Source organism: Sphaerodactylus townsendi, linkage group LG01, assembly GCF_021028975.2.
Source record: "Sphaerodactylus townsendi isolate TG3544 linkage group LG01, MPM_Stown_v2.3, whole genome shotgun sequence".
NCBI lineage: Eukaryota > Metazoa > Chordata > Lepidosauria > Squamata > Sphaerodactylidae > Sphaerodactylus > Sphaerodactylus townsendi.
In genome coordinates this window covers 163254561-163274356 of record NC_059425.1, presented here as the reverse complement: position 1 = coordinate 163274356, position 19796 = coordinate 163254561, and the positions used below count along the sequence as shown (strand labels likewise).

At 41.2% G+C, this 19796-nt stretch overlaps 1 protein-coding gene across 1 annotated transcript in view; it reads left to right on the top strand.

Moving 5' to 3' along the window:
• NBAS (NBAS subunit of NRZ tethering complex) overlaps nt 1-19796 on the top strand; it is a 223906-nt gene that overhangs the window by 161695 nt on the left and 42415 nt on the right. Inside the window, 5 exon segments of the mRNA XM_048498827.1 lie at nt 2568-2797; nt 6855-6965; nt 10072-10322; nt 13521-13855; nt 18899-19120. Of these exon segments, the coding sequence (XP_048354784.1) occupies nt 2568-2797; nt 6855-6965; nt 10072-10322; nt 13521-13855; nt 18899-19120 (1149 nt within the window).

Here is a 19796-nt window from a genome sequence, read left to right as displayed (position 1 = left end):
ATCATTTACAAGGTTAGTTAGTTGATTTTGTCTTCCCAGCATTCTATTGTGAGACCTTTATCAGATTTCCAACTTATTGTGATTATTACTCTCACAGCGGTGGTGGTGGTTGTTTATTAGACTTTTATACCGTTCACCCCCAAAGGGCTCTGAGAGGTGTACAGCATAAACAACATAACACAACTTAACAAAAGAGCACTCTCATAATTTAAATGTAAGTACAATATAAATATAGGCTCTAAACATTAAAATAATTAAGACCATTTAAAACACAGCGTACAAAATACAGCGTCCAGATGATCCAAAAACCCCTCTTGAGAGGGAGACGGAAAGGCCCAGAGATGAAAACGGGCCGCAGAAGTTAAAAAGGGGGAGAGAAAGGAGGTGCCATCAGCGGCCAGCTTCTCCAAAGGCCCGGTGGAACAGCTCGGTCTTACAGGCCCTGCGGAACTTGCCAAGATCCCGCAGGGTCCAAACAGTTGGCGGGAGAGCATTCCACCAGGCAGGGGCCAGGGCTGTAAAGGCCTTGGCCCTAGTGGAGGCCAGCCACATCATTGAGGGGCCGGGGACCACCAGGAGATTGGCCTCTGCCAAGCACAGAGGCTGAACTGGGACATGCGGGATCAGACGGTCCCGAAGGTACAAGGGTCCCAGGCTGTGTAAGGCCTTAAAGGTTAGCTCCAACACCTTGAAGATGATTCAGAACTCAACTGGAAGCCAAATTAAGTACCAGCACAGTTCATTCAGTTTCTTGGGAAGCTTTTCTGGTAGTAAACCCAACAACATTGTTTTTGCAGTGAGAAGAAATTTAAATTTAATTATCTGCTGTATCTTCTCTTGTATTTCTGTCCAAAATGTCTTGGTTTTTTATCAAGTCCACCACATGTGAAAAACCTCTTTATTACATCTCCAGCAGATACGGTCATATTGTGTAGTCATCTTCTTAATCACTTCAATATTTCTATCATGTATTGGAAATGTGATCTTCATGCAGGGACTTTTTGTTATGTATGGTGGATTTGTAACAAAGCTTTAAAAATGTGTACAGATCTATTCAACAGTTCAAAAGATCTATTCAAAGGGGGAGTGAATGTGTTCATGGGAGCGGCATGTTGCCACATGGGCGAATTCACCATCTTTGGGGCGCTTACCCCGGCAGAGGGCAATTCCACTGGCATGCAGCCGCCATGTCCCCTCCCCCTCGGTCCTGGACCCCGTTATCCCAGGCCCCCGCTGCTGCCGTACTCCGTACTCTGGTCTTAAGTCACCCTTTTGGTCATCGTAAGTGCACTGAGGCTCATAGAGACTTCTTGGCAGTGAGAAGGCTTTTTGATCCTCCCCACGCTGTCGGGAATCCTCTTTGAGGGTCACAGCCAGGCTCTTGGTTGGGCTGCCCTGTACAAATAAAACCAGAGGCTTTCCTTTTAAGACTACCGGATAGACAACTTGAAAAAAAACCATGGAACTTTGTTTTTGTATATGACAGTATTCACAAGCATGCTATATATGCAAAAAAAGGAAAACTTCATTTATGCCTATGCCTACAGCAGAATGGCTTGTAAAGTTGTTGGAATTGGCACAGATGGCTACACTTCTTCTTGGAAACCCCTGACACACTTTTTCTGTAAAACAGGAAAAAATGAGTTGATGACTTGTGAATTTGAGAGATAGAAGATTAAAAGGGTGGGGGAGTTGTAATAGAGAGAAGTGTGAAGCTTATTAGTAATAACAACTAAGATTTAATTTTTAAAATGTTATTTAAAGAGCAAATAGTAGTGAAATCAAGTAGTATGAAATCAGGAGCCCTTTTGTGAACTGTAGTTCTTGTGTTTCTTCTTTGTTCTTTTTGTTCATAAGCTCTTCAAGTTTTAATGATAAAACTTTTTTAGAAATGATCCGGAATAGTTTTGGAAATGTTTTATTTATTTTTATTTATTTATTTATGGGTTTTATATACCGCCCAACCCCCGAAGGGCTCTGGGCGGTGCACAGCATAATTACATCTTACAACCCATACAAACAAACTCCATTAAATTAGAATTAAAACACAGTGATAAAATTAACAAAGATGGCGTCATGCAATAAAACCCAATTAAAACCCTCCCAAAGAGGGGGGAAGCAGAACGAAGAAGTGGGTCCCATAGATGGCAAAAGGGAACTCCAAACCGGAGGAATAAAAAGGGGCACTCAGTCCACGACGGGGCACTCCAAAGGCCCGGCGAAACAACTCAGTCTTACAGCCCTGCGGAATTCACCAAGATCCCGCAGGGCCCGGACAGCTGGAGGGAGAGTGTTCCACCAGGCGGGGGCCAGGGCTGAAAAGGCCCTGGCCCGAGTGGAGGCCAGCCGCATCATTGAGGGGCCAGGAACCACCAGCAAATTGGCCTCTGCTCAATGCAGAGGCCGAGTAGGGACATATGGGGTAATTCGGTCCCGAAGGTACGAGGGTCCCAGGCCGCGTAAGGCCTTAAAGGTCAGCACCCACACCTTGAAGATGATTCGGAAATGTTTGGAATGTGGTTTTGACTTTAGTAACTTTTCGTTATGTATTTGAATTGATTCCACAGGCTGACCCAAAGGAATTAATTGAAATGGTTACAGAACACATTACCCGGACTAGCTGTGCAGAATGGCCGGATGAGATAGTGGCTCCGATAAAGCAACTGCAATACTACAATGAACGACTCCTGGACTTCACTCAGGCTCAGATTCTTCAAGGGCTTGGCAAAGGGGTGGATGTTCAGAGGTTTACAGCAGATAGTCAGTACAAGAGGGAAACCATATTAGGTCTGGCAGAGTAAGTAATGTCGCTTTGTAGCGTAACGTGCTTAAAATTCAAACCAGGAAAATACATTTTCAGCAGTGCTGACCTTTAGAAAGGTTTATTAGTCATCTCTCAACTTTGCAGATTTATTTTTACAAGGTGGTGGTTAATGGGATTTTTTCCCCCTTCTCTATTTGCTGTCTTCAGATGAAGCGTTCTCTCTGGCTGAATGGATCAATAAATGCAACATTTTATTATCAGAGAGACTTCCCCTCCCCCATTCCATATGTTCCAGCAGATAATCTTATACCTTAGTGGAAAGGCCTGTTTTACATACACAATCTTTGAACTACTGGATCACTGATTTTTGCCTGCTTTGTTGTGGCCTTCACTGGTTCAATGAGACATTGAAGAACCACCGGTCAGGCATGATGCATGGGCATTGTTGCTTTTGCTTATGTCCACATGTTATGGCTTTCACATACAGACCATTGAACTGTGGAGTGCCCTCCTCATCCAGGGACCCTAATGCATTACATAATATGCAGTGTGGATCCATAAGACAGCTGTTAGGGTGTTATATGTGTGGGTGTGAGAGAGAGAGATGGGTGTTAAAATATGTGATTAAAATTTGTTGACTATGGAATGCGTTGAATATCTAGGTGTTACAATGCTGTAGTTGCCATTCTTAATCCTCTAAAGTGGGTTTTTAAGGTATCTCTGGTTGAATGTGAAGTATGTATGTAGGATGCTTGTGACCTAGGAATCTTTTAGAAGTTTCTAGAAGGACAAATTCCAGGGGGCTAACCAGAGCCACTGAAAGCTTACATCGTACTAAATGTGTTAGTTTTTAAGGCGCTACAGGACATTGTTGTAATTAATCTTCTAAAAGCGTTGCTGACTCTGCAAAGTATTTCTGTTCATTGCAGCGCCGGACAGCAAGTGTCTTCTACATTTTGTATTGTAATGTTATTTTTATTTTCAGTATTATCGCATGTCACTAGAGTTTTAGCACCAGCAAATGGTCAGGCAGATATGAGAATACTGATGTGCACGCTAATTTCTTGCTTAATGAAGGACTTTTTCATTGGGTTTATCACTGTGTTTGCTATAGCAAAATAACTTCCTGTATGACAGATCATATGTGATAGACATGCATGTAATTTTTTCTCTTAGAGATTACGTCTATCTTAGAATGACCTAAGCTTCTGGCTGTGTACAGTCTGTGATTATTCAGACTGCCTCCAGTATACATTTAAACATTTGATTTGTAATAATTTTTCAAAACCAGTCTTTCTTTGGAAGTGAAGAAAACATGCTTGATGAAAACTTAAATACTGCATAATCCCTGAGGTCATGGGGCTCTGCACAGATCTTGACAGATCTTGCTTCTGTCAAGTTGGGGACGCTTTTACAGGGATCATAGAATATCACTTGACTTCTCTGGCCTGCTGTTCAAATATTTCTGGTGTGGGGATTCTTGTTATTTCTGCTCTTAGCTTTCAAGTTACTTATGTACATGTATGAAACTGCCTTATACTGAATCAAACCATTGGACCATTATGGTCAATTCTGTCGACTGGCAGCATTTTTCCAGGTTCTCAAGAAGAGATCTTTCATATCACCTACTATCTGATCCTTTGAAATGGAGATGCCGAGAATAGAACCAGGTTCCTTCTGCATTGCAAGCCGATGTTCTACCACTGAGCCGTGCCCCCCTGAAATCCAAATGCATATCCTCATCATTTGATTCTCGGACCATCTCTTACATCAAATCAAATCTTGGCTTCAGAAGGTTGTGGATTGCGGCCTGCGCCACTTGCCTGGCCATAACTTCAATTCTGCCAGCAATTTGCGAATCACATTTTAATCATCTATTTAATGATTCTGAGGCCTGCATGTTGGGTTTTTTTCTTTTTAATCTGGCTGATTCTGATAAACTGTTCCCCTGGGAGCCTGATTCAATTGAGAAGGTATCTCTGATAACAATAATCTAAAGCAGTGGTTTTCAATCTGTGCATCGGGACCCCTTTGGGGGTCGAACGACCCTTTCACAGGGGTCACCTAAGACTGTCTGCATCAGTGTTCTCCATCTGTAAAATGGATAAATGTTAGGCTTGGGGGTGACCACAACACAAGGAACTGTATTAAAGGGTCACGGCATTAGGAAGGTTGAGAACCACTGATCTAAATACTAGTAAGGCTGCTAGCCCAGATGTAGTCCCTCCAGGCCTTTTAAAGTAAGTTCCTCTTCATTGTCCCTGGTGATCTCATCCTTATTTGTGGCAATTGATACCTCAGGTGGAATTCCCCATCACTGTGGAATTCCATAGTGATCCTGGTAGAAAGGTTATGAATCGGTTGCATCATCTGGTTGCAGTCAGGCTGTTCTGACCCACAACTCCCCACGTACAAAGCATCCGTGGTACAAAGCTTTGAGTAGGGGAGTGCAATGCATGCTAATTCTGATTGAAAAAAAAATTGCTTGTTTTTCTTAATGCTCTGGAGAGCTTTTAATATTTGCAAGCAGCCTACCTAGCAAAAGCATCTTTATACAGGGTCATAACAGATGAATAATTTTCACGCTTGAGCTCGCGGTTTAAGTATATAAACAATCCCCTATTAATCAAAACTGTAGTCTCCTCTACCACAATTCATTTTAAAATTATATTTCTGAAAGTTAGTGTTGCCTTTTCTTTGTTGTGAAACTTTGCCCCCAAGTTTTAGATTACATTTCTGTTGCTGGCGTAGTGGCAAGGTGGTACATTGCCCTTCAAGAATGTAATAAAAAGTCTTACTTGTAACGACCCAAAGGACCCCCGGAATATTATTTATATATATTTCTGCTTTAAAATCTTATTGGCAAAAGCCAGTTGCCAAAAGCACTCCTATGGATGTAGGTAGCCGCATGATCACCTGACCACAGCCAAAAGGTCAAAACTACTTTAACAAAAGCTAAGATAATGAGTTACTCCAGCATAACCTGGAGGTCTCATTTTGTTTGTGGGCATGAGCTTGATTACCTCACCTGGCAAAGATACTGTTAAAGACAAAGAATATGGAAAGCCACATTAGCATCAGTTGCTGAATTTCACTATCTCTTCTAGCAACAAAGGGTTGCTTCTCTGCATTTCCTTCCCTTTGTCATGACTCTCTTAAATCACTCACCTTATCCTGATCTAAATGTCTCAGCTAAATCTATATATCCTGGGCAGTGACTCTCAAGAGTTAATCTGTATGGAAGTCTTTCAGCATTTCCTCGTTTAGCTTAACAAAGCAATTTTGGCCCCTTTGTCCCGGGTTAGCAGTAGATGAGCTGACTAATTACCTCAGCACCCCCAAGCCCAGCATGGGAAGTTCCAGAGAATTTAGAAAAATGAAACTTAAAACTCACTTGTTCCCGCCCCACCTGGGGAAAAGGGTATAAAAGTTTAGTTCACCCCAACACATGTGCTCTTACTAGCCTGTACCTTCCTTGGTCTGGTCAGTTTGAGACATGATATCGTCCTTCGCCTGGATTCAGATGCTGGTCATTTGAATTCTTGCCTTCTACAAGATCTTCTTCAGCTGAATTTAGGTAACGTATTTCCCTGGAAACCCCCCTCCATTTCTATCATCCAATCTATCTTTTAAAACCTTTTTTATATCTTAGGAACTTGAATGTATGTGCTCTTATGTCTCACTGTGTGTTTGTATTTTTAAACAAATATATATAAAACTTTTAAATTCAGTTTGGACTCTTGCATTACTCTGTGGAATATCCATTGTCAGAATTCCTTCCCCGTATCATACAGTCTAAAAGATCTCCTCCTGGCCCCTCTCGCTGCCAACGTGAGAGCTCATTCCCCTTTGCTACTTTTAAAATCCTATGTGTGCTGTTATATTTTTAGCAGCTGGTGGAGAATCCCTTTAATAAAATCCTTACCCCTGTTAAGGCCATAACATACTGTTCCTTTCCTTGAAAAGAGTGCTGCCAAAAAGTTTTGTACCCTAACTACTTCTTCACTTTTCTAGCAGCCTAATTAAACTACTTATGTGATGATTTCCCTCCCCCCCCAAAAAATTTTTTTAATGTTTTTTTGTTGACCAGAACTCTAGAAGAAAATGTATACAAGATTGCTTTGTCCTTGGCTCAGCGTTACAGCATTCCATTCTGGGAAGTCTACATGACACATCTGGAATTTCTTTTCAGTGACAGTGGGTGAGTATAGCATCTAACTTTTTGTTCATTAAATTTTTATAGATAAATAGCCCCAAAAGTGGAAACAAAGTCAGCATGCCAATTTTTCCGTATGATCAAAAGTTATGGATGGAAGTTAAGGGGACACTCTTGTGTAGCTAAGTATATACCAGTAATTGATGGTGAAGATTGACATTGATCAAATGGAAGATACAGACTTACCATGTGCTAAAGATGAGAGTTTAAAGAATAAATTTGCTAAAGCTGAGAGTTAACAAATGTCAGTGCAAATATATCTAAAAGTGGATACTCACTTTTCCTGTGTTGGACTAGCTGTCTGTGGGAATCCAGAGGGTGTAAGATTGCTCAGTCTGTCTCCATGGTCCCAGCCAAGATCGAGGGGTGGAAAAGGCCTCAAATGCAGGGAGGAGGGGAGGGGTTAACCACACTTTGTTCCTCCCCCTCCTCCTCTTTTCACAAGGCTGTCCTGGATTCTCCTCCCACCCAGCCCATCATTTGGCCCTTCATGTGGACCAGGTTTAATCATGTGTGTGTCTAACAGCCTCTCTGACCTCCAACACCTGTTTCCCATTTGCCTTGCTAGCTTCTTAAAGTAGGTGCTTATCGATATATGGGAGCTATATGTTCCCTGGCCTGGCAGTGCCAGCCTTCTTGCCATTGTAGTGGCTATAAGAGCTGTTGGCAATTCAAAACTCAGGGCTGGGGGTCATGGCCACCTCCTGCAGCCTGGGTAAGCTTTGGACTTCTATTATTCAGCATTGGAGTAGAGTAAGGAATGTTTTGCAGAAATCAATAGTGTAGTCTTTGTCTGTAGTAGGTTCAGTCCCCTGGAATGATCTACCAGAGCAAATACAAAATGAGTCCTAAGAAATAAGACACAATATAAGTATTTTTTTTTACAAAATAAACAATTAGGCTTGACTGTATCTAGTCTAGGATTGTCCTTGCCTGCCAACCAGCAGGAATATCAGAGAGCAGAGACATGCAGGAAACGCAGTGTTGTTTGCAGCCCAAAGGGGGAAAAAAGCGATGTTACGAAGTTGTGGGATGTTCAAGGGTTTCCCTGGAACTCTTTGGTAAAAAACACAGAATTTTGGCAAATTCCTAGAACACTAAAGTGATTATACTTCTGAGGGGGTTTGGCCAGAAATAGCATTGTACAATGCTGTTTTTCCTCACCATTTTATCCTGCCACTCTACTGAGTGCTGATGGGTGACAAGGGAGCATCAGTGATGGTTTTCCTGGGCGTAGCAAGAAAATGGTGACCCTAATCCAGTCATCAGTGACTTTGCTTTATATATTTAATCTCACTCAAACTATAATCAACAGTCTACTGTCATTACGGGTGTCAATTTATGTGATGTTACATACACTTGAATCTTTCTGTACCTCTCTCTTCTTTTGCCTTCTGAATTTTTGCTAGACAAAATAGGATATGATGGGTTTGGTCCCTCTGACTGTCACTTCCTCCTGAAATATTTGTGTGTTTCCCACAAGGGACTTCAATGTATAATCCCACAGGGGAAATTGACTGACCTATTCTGACCTGGATTAACCTTACTTCAGCTGTATTCCAGGCAGTAACTGGACAAGTCATCTAAAGGCAACAAGTTGGCGAACAAACACATAGCTTAAATTGAAGCAAGAAAAATCCATTAGGATATAAGACAGTCTTGCAGGAGTAAGGATACTACAACATGTGCTATCCACACAATTCTTTCTCTGAAGCATCATTTCCATGTGCAGAAGAGGGATGGTAATTTCTCCTGGTTACCAGCTCCTACTACACCCCTTTGCTGTTCCTGAGATTTCTCCGATTTCCCTAAAAACAAAATTTCAGGGAGCTTCAAACGTTGCAGCTGGAGGGAGGAACAAGAAGGACTTGTTCCATAAACTACATGAAGGACTTGTTCCATAAAAGTTGAATGAGTACCTGTATGCTCAGTTACACTGACAGCAGGTTTGGCATTGCCAGGCTTAATTACAAATTATTTTAGAGCAGAGGTCTGCTCTGCCTAGGAAACAATGGGGACTTTATTAGATTAAGCAGGCAGCTAAACGAATGCAAGATAAAACTAGGAAAGGGAAGCCCCAGGATGACCTGGAATAGAAGAAGGATCCAGAGTGTAGATAGCCACACGTTTCAGATAAAAATGTTCTTTGGAAGAATTACAGAGGAAACCTTTTTGCTTAAAATGGTAGCTTGCACCATCTTGGATTTTTCTCCCTTTTTATGGTCATATTCCACTGTTGTTCTTTTTCTGCAGTGATTTGCTTCCAGGAACTGTTGTGGGGTATATCTCAAAAGTCCATAAAATAACTGACATTTTATTGTGACAAGTAAAGAGTTTGAATACCATACTTGATGCGACATTCATTAAATTACATTATGAGCAGAAAACTTTCAAATTTGAGTAGCTGTCAACAAAAAATTTTCTGAAGAGAAACATGTGTAATTCTGTATAAATATTCTGTTTGTAGTTTAAAACTGGCTGCGTTGTAGACAATAGTCTAGGTTTTTACTGGTGGTACACAGAATTTCATGAAAAATTCTGCCAAGTCTCCAATGTTTAGGGCAAATTCCTAATGGGGAATCATTATTAATACCCTGTTTCCCCGAATATAAGGCATCCCCTAAAAATAAGACATAGTAGAGGTTTTGCTGAAGTGCGAAATATAAGGCATCCCCCGAAAGTAAGACTTAGCAAAGTTTTTGTTTGGAAGCATGCCCAACGAACAGAACACAGAAAAATAAGACATCCCCTGAAAATAAGACATAGCGCATCTTTGGGAGCAAAAATTAATATAAGACACTGTCTTATATTCGGGGAAACACGGTAGTAACTAAATCTAGGATATTTACTTAGTGACTTGGGAGCCACATGTGGCTACTCTAAACATTGTTCTGCCATGTGGCATGTGCCTTGAATTTCATGAAAGTGAGCAAGTCTCTTGCCTGGTGGGGCTTGTGGTTAGCAGGTGGTCATGTTAGGACAGGTAAGCTGCAAGGTGCAGGCAGGTGTCATGTTAGGACAGAAGTAAATGTGGCTCTTTTAGTCAATTCCGAAAGAAAGAATTCAACTCTATTCCATTTGTTTCACACAGTTTATCCACAGCTGCAATAGAAGACAGAGCACAAAGCCTCGGTCTCTTTGAGACTTTGAAAACTGCCCCGGATGCTTTTCACGAGCGTATGGTCAAATATGTCTACCCTACTATAGAAGGCAGAGATCATCAGCGCTTACTGTATTATTTCATTCTCCTTGAGAGCTGTAGCTGTCCTGAATCTGTGAAACTTACCATCAAGCCTGAAACTCATATCCGTCTGCTGAAAAAATTCAAGGCAGTTGCACCAGGTATATGGTGGCAGTTTTCCTTCAGTTTATAGATACTTTGGCTCATTCCGCACATGTAGAATAATGCACTTTCAAACTGCTTTCAGTGCTCTTTGAAGCTGTGCGGAATAGCAAAATCCACTTGCAAACAGTTGTGAAAGTGGTTTGAAAACGCATTATTTTGCATGTGCAGAAGAGGCCTTGCTTGTTGTGTTCTCAGCACTATTGTCCTAGATTAGCAATTCTCAATTGAGATTATAATAGAGAGAGCTGTAGAATTCTGGAATCTCACCGGATGGTCTTCAGAGTTCATTATATGCTCAGTTTTAGCAAGTTAAAGCAACATATGTTGTTAAAAATGAGTGTTCATTAGATAAATATGCATTAAACATGAAACACTTCTAAAGTAATGTTCGTAACCTATTGTTCCGCTGAACATTTGCTGAATAGGTTATTGTTACAAGTTATTTAATTTAGTCTATTGAAGCCTGGTTCGCCCATATTAAAATGGCATCTTTGTGCAAATGCAATTCATATCTAATTTTTATGTAAGAGGGGATATGTATGTGGCCATTTATTATTTCCCTGTGCATGCACATATGTGACAGTATAAACTTGAGTCGTGCAAGTTTATCTATGTAAATTACTTTTGTGTGTGTTTCCCTCACATATATAGTCTTAGATTGTATTCATTTGCTTTACTCTGTTTTCCTAGATGCCATTTCTTCTCTGTTTATCTGTGTCTGTTTATATATGTAAAAAATTTTAAATGGAAGGTACATGCTAGGCAAGTGTTAAAATTATATGTGTGATCAGCGAGAATTTGACAAGAAAAGCGAGGGAGCTATAGCAGTCAAAAGGTTTTAACTTCAAGTGGCTTACTACAGTTGTTTTAATTTGGACTTCTCATCGTTTTTGAACTTGGGGGCTTTTCTTCAAAACTTACATTACTGTCCGGGCCACATCTAACCAGCGCTGGGGACCACCATTTGGTGAATCTGTGGAGGTTGTTACACGTGGTACATGTGGTCTGTGGCAGATGGATGTTAAAGCTTAATATCCAAGTTCTACTCTGTTCCCTTGTACTCATCCCCCCCCCCTTCTTTCTTGAAAAAAGGTTCATCTGGTTGTTGTATGTTTTGCCTTGAAGTATGGGAAAAACCTCATTTTAATTTTTGTTTAATTTAAATGTGTATATCCTGCTATTCCCACCATGAGCCCCCAAAGTAGCTTATAATACCAAAGAAGGCAAAAAAACAAACAAACACCCCCAGATAAACAGATGAACAGAAATCACAAATAGCTTCCTAATATAGAGCAGATCTTCATCTCCCTTATCAAATTATCCGTCCAGCTGTTGGTTGTTATCCTAGAACAAGAGACCTTTGACTTGCACCTCTGGGCATGCCCAGGCCAAACAAATGTAGCAGAAGAGAAACAGACTCAGCCAGATCTTATTCAGTTGCTGCTAGCCAGATAGCAGGCTCTTTCCCACGTCTTCCCTGGCTCATTCCGCACATGCAGAATAAGGCACTTTCAAACTGCTTTCAGTGCTCTTTGAAGCTGTGCGGAATAGCAAAATCCACTTGCAAACAGTTGTGAAAGTGGTTTGAAAACGCATTATTTTGCGTGTGCGGAAGGGGCCCCTTGCTACTTTAAAGGATTAACTAATAGATCATCTGAAATGCCTCTGCCTGAAAGACTGGGCTCACTGCTTCCAGTCAGAGACAGTACTGATCTTGGCTGACCAATGGTTTCACTTGGTATAAAGCAGACTCATGTGTGTTCTTGTCTGATCTATAGATTACTTTCAAAGTTGTGTGAAAAAACCCCACTAGAACAGGGGTGGCCAAAGTTTCTTAACATTACAAGCTACATAGAATAAACTTGCGATGTTTAAGAGCTGCAAGACATGAACACCCACCTTTTTATCATTACATGCGCATTTTCTTTCAAACCTTTTATGTAAAAGTTAAGCCAGCAAGGACACATGGTTTCTAAAGGAAAAGGCATCAATTTGTTGTCAAGAAGAAAAACAGATGATAGACATGAAGCCTTTGGGCAGTTTAGGAAACATCTTTGGTACATGCTGTATACCAGCATAGCCGTGTCAAGGTTCCTAAGAACAGCAACATTCTGTTGGAATGGTAGTTGTTCCAGGTTTCAGAAAATGGGGAATAGTCGGCTTTGGGAACTGTAAAGGTCAAAGGAGAATAATGAAAGATGAGGAAGTAGACTGCAAGTGCTTCCCCCTGGATGTCTGTTTTTCCCCTCCTGTCTTAGGATAGAAGTTATGTCAGCCTGGTGTAGTGGTTATGAGCAGGTGGATTCTAATCTGGAGAACTGGGTTTGATTCCCCACTCCTCCACCTGAATGGCCAAGGCTTACCTGGTGAACCAGATGTGTTTGTGCACTCCTACATTCCTGCTGGGACTAGTCACAGTTCATTGGAACTCTCTCAGCCCCACCTACCTCACAAGGTGTCTGTTGGGAAAGGAAGGGAAAAGAGCTTGCAAGTCACCTTGAGTCTCCTTACAGGAGAGAAAGGTGGGATATAAATCCAAACTCTTCTTCTTCTTCTGCCGCCCTGAGAAAAGACGTAAGGAATTGCCATCAATACACCATCTTTGCCACCGCATTCTAAAGCTTGCCAATGTCCACACTGAGCTGTCCCCTTCCCTCCCCTCAAAATTTCTACCTTAATGTCTTTCTGTGCACATGCTTGCCTCTGGCCATGCTACCGTGGTTTGGTAGGGGACTTTGAGCACTTTGGCATCCTATTCCCATGCTTAGGCTGTTGCTACCCCTACAGTTTTCCTGCCCCCTAACAAAGTTCAGTATTGTGGCCAGAAGCAAAGATGTACAGCGGGAAAGCCTCCCCAACCACAAACCATACAATATGTGCAAAAGAACTGTGTCAGCCTCGGTTTAGCCACCTCTGCAATAGAACAAATATTTAAAGGTCATAGATGTAGCGATGCAATAGTATCAGAGGTGATTCTATTAACCACTTAGTGACAAATAATGGAAATTCCTACTTGCTTTGTTCATGCAGTCTGGTTCTTTAGAAAAGCCCAGGCATAGCACAGTTGTGCAGATGTAAGAAGCTCGGAGTCAGCCCTAATAGGGCATCAGTTTCAGGACAAACACACAATTGTGGGTAATTGGCAGTTGTGGTATGTCTTTGAGGATTTTTATACATTTTTTTTCTGTTAATAGGTCTTAATTACAAAAAGCTAACAGAAGAAAATGTGGACCCTCTAGAAGCTTTGGATCCCGTCCTGACAAGTCAGAATATTTTATCTATATCTAAGCTTGCTCCCAAAATCCCAGATAAAGATGGAAGAATGCTTGCTGCTAGTTCTGTCTATGCTGTATGGCTAAAGAAACTCTTCTGGAATGGTGATTCTCATCTCATTAAGGAAGCTCCAGTCACCATATCTGAGTGGTTGCATGCATATAATATTTGTGCCAAGTACTTTGATAGACTAAATCCAAGGGACGTTATTGAATTTATGGATGAAATTACCTTTTCCTCAAAGGCTGTTGTTAAGGTAAATATAATAAACTTCTATATTTGCATTGTGTAAAATATGAAATGCAATTTAAAATGTTCAAAACAGTTGCCTCTTGCTTTGTGTTTTTTTAACTAGAAAAAATCTGTTCACTTAAAGTAATTACAAAGCTAGTTTCAGAGTATCCCTGCTAATGTTACCAAATCCATGCAAACTTCTATTTTCAACTGGTTCTTCTTTTGACATCACCCATTTAATGATACATAGATCAAACAGGTCTCTGAAATACTTAAGTAGCAGACTGAAGTTTTCCATAATTCCTGTGTGTGACGTCATAATGCTTATGAATTTCTGCTATTGAGAACTGACTGCATTTTTTAAAATCCCACCCTTAAAAGTAAAGCCACAATCAAATTCTAATATTTTTGAAGGATTAATGAAATTATACTCTTAAAAATAGAGCTGGGATTTCTTGAAAAAAGATTTTTTTTGCAATGAATGTATTCTGATTTTTGTGATAGCATTGCTTGGAAAGTAAACCTGTCCAACCTAGAAGTTTGTTTGTTTGTTTTGGGTTTTTTTGGTCTTTTCAGCTGAGCATGATTTCAGTTTCTGGTTTCCAATTATACATAAGAACATAAGAACATAAGAACAAGCCAGCTGGATCAGACCAGAGTCCATCTAGTCCAGCCCTCTGTTCCTCGCAGTGGCCCACCAGGTGCCTTTGGGAGCTCACGTGCAGGATGTGAAAGCAATGGCCTTCTGCGGCTGTTGCTCCCGATCACCTGGTCTGCTAAGGCATTTGCAATCTCAGATCAAGGAGGATCAAGATTGGTAGCCATAGATTGACTTCTCCATAAATCTGTCCAATGACCCTCCTTTTAAAAGCTATCCCAGGTTAGTAATGCCATCAATACCTCCCTGTGGCTAAGCATATTCGAGCATGTAGCACAGGAGGTCAGTAACCTGCTGAATAACTTTTAAGACTAATTATGGAGAGACATCATTCTCAATCCTCCGCAATCTGAATTACAAGCTCACCTAACAATTTCAGGTGTCGAGAATAATTCTAAAAAGCTAACAGAAGAAATGTGTTAGCAATGTGTCATTTATTATGTGTCATTTATTAGCAATGTGTCATTTATTATAACAATGTGCCATTTATTATTTGGATCTTGGTCTGCTGCGTCACTATCCTCTGTTTTGAAAAAAATGTGCTATTTATTATTAGTATTATTTAAAATATTGTAAAAGCTGAAAATGTTAACAGAAAACCTTGCACTACTTTTGAAGTCTGTTGTTTGGCTTTCATTTGCCAAGTTCATCTAGGACTGCTGGTTGGCAGAGTTTGATACTATGAGCACATTAAGTTATAACTTGTATCACTATTGGATGTGCTTTCTTTCCTATCGACAGTTGGTAATTTGCATCTGATATGAAACATGAAAGTGAAATATCGTTTAGCAAATCTATTCCGCTGCCGCCTTCCCCTATCATTTAAAGCTGAAGTTACTATTTTGAACCCATTACTTTAAGATAGCTGGAGCAGATATTCTTATTTCAAAACATTTTTTGGGTAAGAAAGATTGCTATGTGCACATTTTAGAACTGAAGGTGCATTTTGACAGCACTAGAACGCTGTGCAAAAATGAATGTGCAATTAAAGTAGCATTGTCTTGTCCTAGTTATTCTTCTTTTAAATGTTCTGATCTCTGCCGGCAAGAGCATTTTGACTTCCGAGTACTTTTGCTATTCTTTAGCTTCCAACAAAACAAACTAAATGTGTGCATAATGTTGCCATCTGCATTTCTTTAACTAGTTGGGGCACTTTAATGTACAAAAAAAGGGAAGAGAATAGGAACTGTTCTACTAGGCTAAAGTAATTGATATGCTAATCAAATTCTTTTGCATAACGCGTAGGAAAAAGTCTATCTTCTTTTGCTTAAAAATATAATAAGGATGCATTATTTTTATGATTTGATCTAGTGCACCCAGGAGTGACAGATTTTTTTTTAAAAAAAACTGCATTAAATATAAAAAATTTCAAAGGTTTGAGGATGAGGTGGTTTCTTTTAAAGGGCAATATAACATGCAAAGCCTACATTACAATTTGGAGGATTAACAAAGGGCTGATTCACAGATCAGGTGCTGATGTATGCATGTGAATGGCTTGTCACAGGAGTAATATCACATATTTTTTTGTATTGCAAATGCAATGGAAGCTTCATGTTCGAAGGCAATATGCTAATAACCAGCTTCTGGAACACAATCACAGAGCTTTTTATAAGAGAACTGGAACATCTATCTGCCCACTGTGGGAAAAGAAGATGGACATTTGATCTGATTCTGCATGGTTAGACTCGTGTTCCTGATTTGTTTGTTTTATATGTAATAACATGTATACCTTGCCTTTAAAACCAAGTATGTTTTTTTAATAAAAACATCCATCCCTCCCACAAGAAACCTGCTGTTCACGGCACATCAGGATACCTACCTGGCAAACCTTGCAGTGTTTCCTGCAGATCTCCCCTCTTTAGGGAGCCCATTCCACAGAATGGTAGCCATTATGAGAAAAGCCTGGACTCTGGTTAATGCCAGGCAGGCCACCCTATATGAGGAAACCACCGTTAGGTAGCATCCTGAAGATCACAAATGGCACATGGGGATGTATGAGAGGAAACAGTTATGTCATCCCAAGATAGTGAAAGAGTTTTAATGGTGGTCGCCAGCTCCTTGAATTGAACTTGGAAGCAAGCTGACAGCCATTGTAGCTGTTTCAAAATGGGTAACATACGTTCCCATAAGCTAGCCCCTGGCGGTGTTGATTGTCAGCTGGACAAGATACGGAGTTCTGGGTTATTAACAGGACAACCTTCTCGTGAGGTGCAGTATATAGTAGTCTCACCATGAGTTTATAAAAGTTTGTGGCAGCAAAACCAGATGGGCTGAGTCTAAGAAAGAAGAGTTGGTGAACCAGTGGCTGATAGATGGATAGCTACTGCACCAACCTGCTTTTCAAAAAGGAAGGCTGGGTCCATGACTTTCAATGCAGCTTATTCACACATTCAGCTTCCGGTTATAAAGTGATCTGTGATATTTACTTACATGGCCCAACACCTTCTGTCCTTGGAATTTTAATCAGGAAGACATATATTTTGGTTACTCCACATATAGAGAACTTGGTTTGAAAATTGTTTAGGATTTTTCAATCTAGGCTAGATTTCAGTGACATCGTTTAGACCGACTGTTGTGCTAACATGTATGCCTGCATGAGAGAAAAAAAATTCTGATTTTAAATAATCCCATACCTTTCACAAAGTCTGCTTTTTACAAATAGCATTCCTCAGCTTTTAGAGTGACGCAGATTAACACATGTGTATCTGCCTTATACTGAATCGTGCCATTGGTCCATCAAGTTCAGTACTGTATCTCAGACTGGCACCAGCTCGGTGGAATCTTAGGAAGAGGTCTTACACATCACCTGTTATCTGAACCTTTCAACTGGTCATGCTGGGGAGAACCAGAACCAGAGACCTTCCTCATGTAAAGCAGACGCTCGACCTCTGAGCTACAGCCCTTCCATGGCATCGTTGCATCAGTTGCATAAAATGCAACATGTTGTTTAGCATTTCATGTACTGAAGGTGCTGAATAAAAGATTAAACAACACAAGAAAATGTATAAACTAGAACTCCGTGTGTAAATTGGTAATTCAGAAATATAAAACGTTTGATAGAGCAGTGGTTCCCAACATGGGGTGCGCATCCCCCCAGGGTTATGTGCAGAGGTGGGATCCAGCAGGTTCTCACAGGTTCCCGAGAGTAGGTTACTAATTATTTGTGTGTGCCGAGAGGGGGTTACTAATTGGTGATTTTGCCACGTGATTTTTGACTTAGTTACGTCCCTCCTCTCAGCAGTAGCGCACAAAACTTGAAGCAGTCTAGCAGGAGGTGCACCAGCATGCGTGGCAGCCTGCGCCTGCGTGCACTCGTTTCCCACCCAAGGACCGGCGCAGCGGCTGCGTCCTTGCCACAACACCGCCCAGGAATGCCCCGCCCCCAGAATGCCCAACCACTCCCCCGTCGTGCCCTGCCCAGCCCCATTGGCGCTACGCCACAGTTTGAATCCCACCACCATGGGAACCTGTTACTAAAATTTTTGGATCCCACCACTGGTTACGTGCCACAGCAATTGGGGGTAAATAAAAAAAGTACATAATGGGTTTGCTAATATGGGGTACAAGTTTAGGGAAATGTGTTGCCAAGAGGTACATGAGTGAAAAAAGGTTGAGGACCACTGTGAGGATAAGTTTGATAAATGAAAAATCCATTTGTATTTCTTCAGGCAAGTTATCACAGTGTCCATGAATATAATGGGCCCTAAAGGAAGGTATATTTGGAGTTTGTTCTTCACTGCCGGGGGTGATTTATCTTTCAAGAACAGGGCCGAAAAGGGGGGTGGGGTTGCCCACTGGTGTCTATATATATATATTTTCCCTTCTCAGTACAGCCAAATTTTCTGGTATATGGACTCAAGTCATTGGTGCTATGCAGTCCATTTTTCAGTGTGAAACAGTGAGTTGGAAAAATCCACAGCATCCATTCGGAGGAAAATAATGAAAGCCACAGTGTTTGTTTGGTTGGAAAACACTGATTTTGCGATGAATTTATTGGGGGTGGGGGTGGGTGGGATGAACATGTTTATTTGTCACCCTTTTTGAACAGTAGGTTAACATGAATCAAAATATTTTTCCAATAAGAGTTTCTGCCAACTGGTAACTTCAAAAGAATTTGTCAGAAAATTTGAAGAATACAAAGTTATGTTTCAAAATCACTGCAGACTGGTGTGCATTAAATAAGGAAGAACCTTTGAAGTTTGATAACGGACATGAAAGAATGAGCTTGGTGTGGGATTACAGTTCCGAGGCAGTTGTCCTTTACAAGCAAAGACAATCTCTTAATCTTTCCTTATCCTTTACCTAGTCAAGCCTACCTCTCACTTACAGCCGGAGCATCCAAACACCCCTTTTACAGTGCAAGTGAAAATGGCAATTGATGACAAAGTGTGTGTTATCTTTTCCCAGCTGTCAGTTGACGCCCGGGAAGAGATGACTAAGAAGGCTATCAAGTCGGTGAAGCATATCGCTGAGAAGGCCCGGAAGAAGACTGCAGAAGGGGATGATGCAGAAGGTGTACCTAACAGGCACCTTGCTTTTGAGGACGCGCTGACTCATCTGCAGCAGTCCCTTGCACATCTGGAAACACTCAGCCACAGTTTTATTTCTTACTTGAAAAACAGTGACCAGGTAAATTGGAAATGTTAACCTCCGCAAAGAAAGGTTTGGATGTACGGTTCTGTAGTCATGACTAATGTGTTGATCATGTGTTAAAAATATTTATTTGTAATGATTGAATCTGGGTATTCTGATGTTCTTTTTCACTCTGTCTTATTGATGTTTATGAATGCAAAAATGCCTTAATGTGAAGAATAGGCCCTAGTACTTGCAGAACATAGTGGACTGCATGCACAGAAGGAGGGACCGTCTCACCCCATACGTCCCGAGTCGTACCCTTCGCTCAGCGGAGGTGAACTTGCTGGTGGTCCCCTGCCCCTCTATGATGCGGCTGGCCTCCACGTGGCCTGGCCCCTGCCTGGTGAAACGCTCTTCCTCCAGCAGTTAGGGCCCTGCGGGACCTTGGAGAGTTCCGCAGGGCCTGTAAAACTGCTGTTCCACCGGGCTTTTGGGGGGACCGGCCGCTGATTCCGCCCCTCTTATTGCCCTGTGCACTGGCTGTGTATTCGACCATCTGCCAGCCCCCTCCCAGGATTTGACCACTCCCAGGATCTGATCACTGGGGTGTGATGCCAGACATCTCTTGTTATTAATTATTAACTATTTATTGAAGAATACTGCTGCTATAGTTTTAAGGTTTTGTATCATTTTTAACTGGGATTATTCGATTTGTTTTTACTATGGTTGT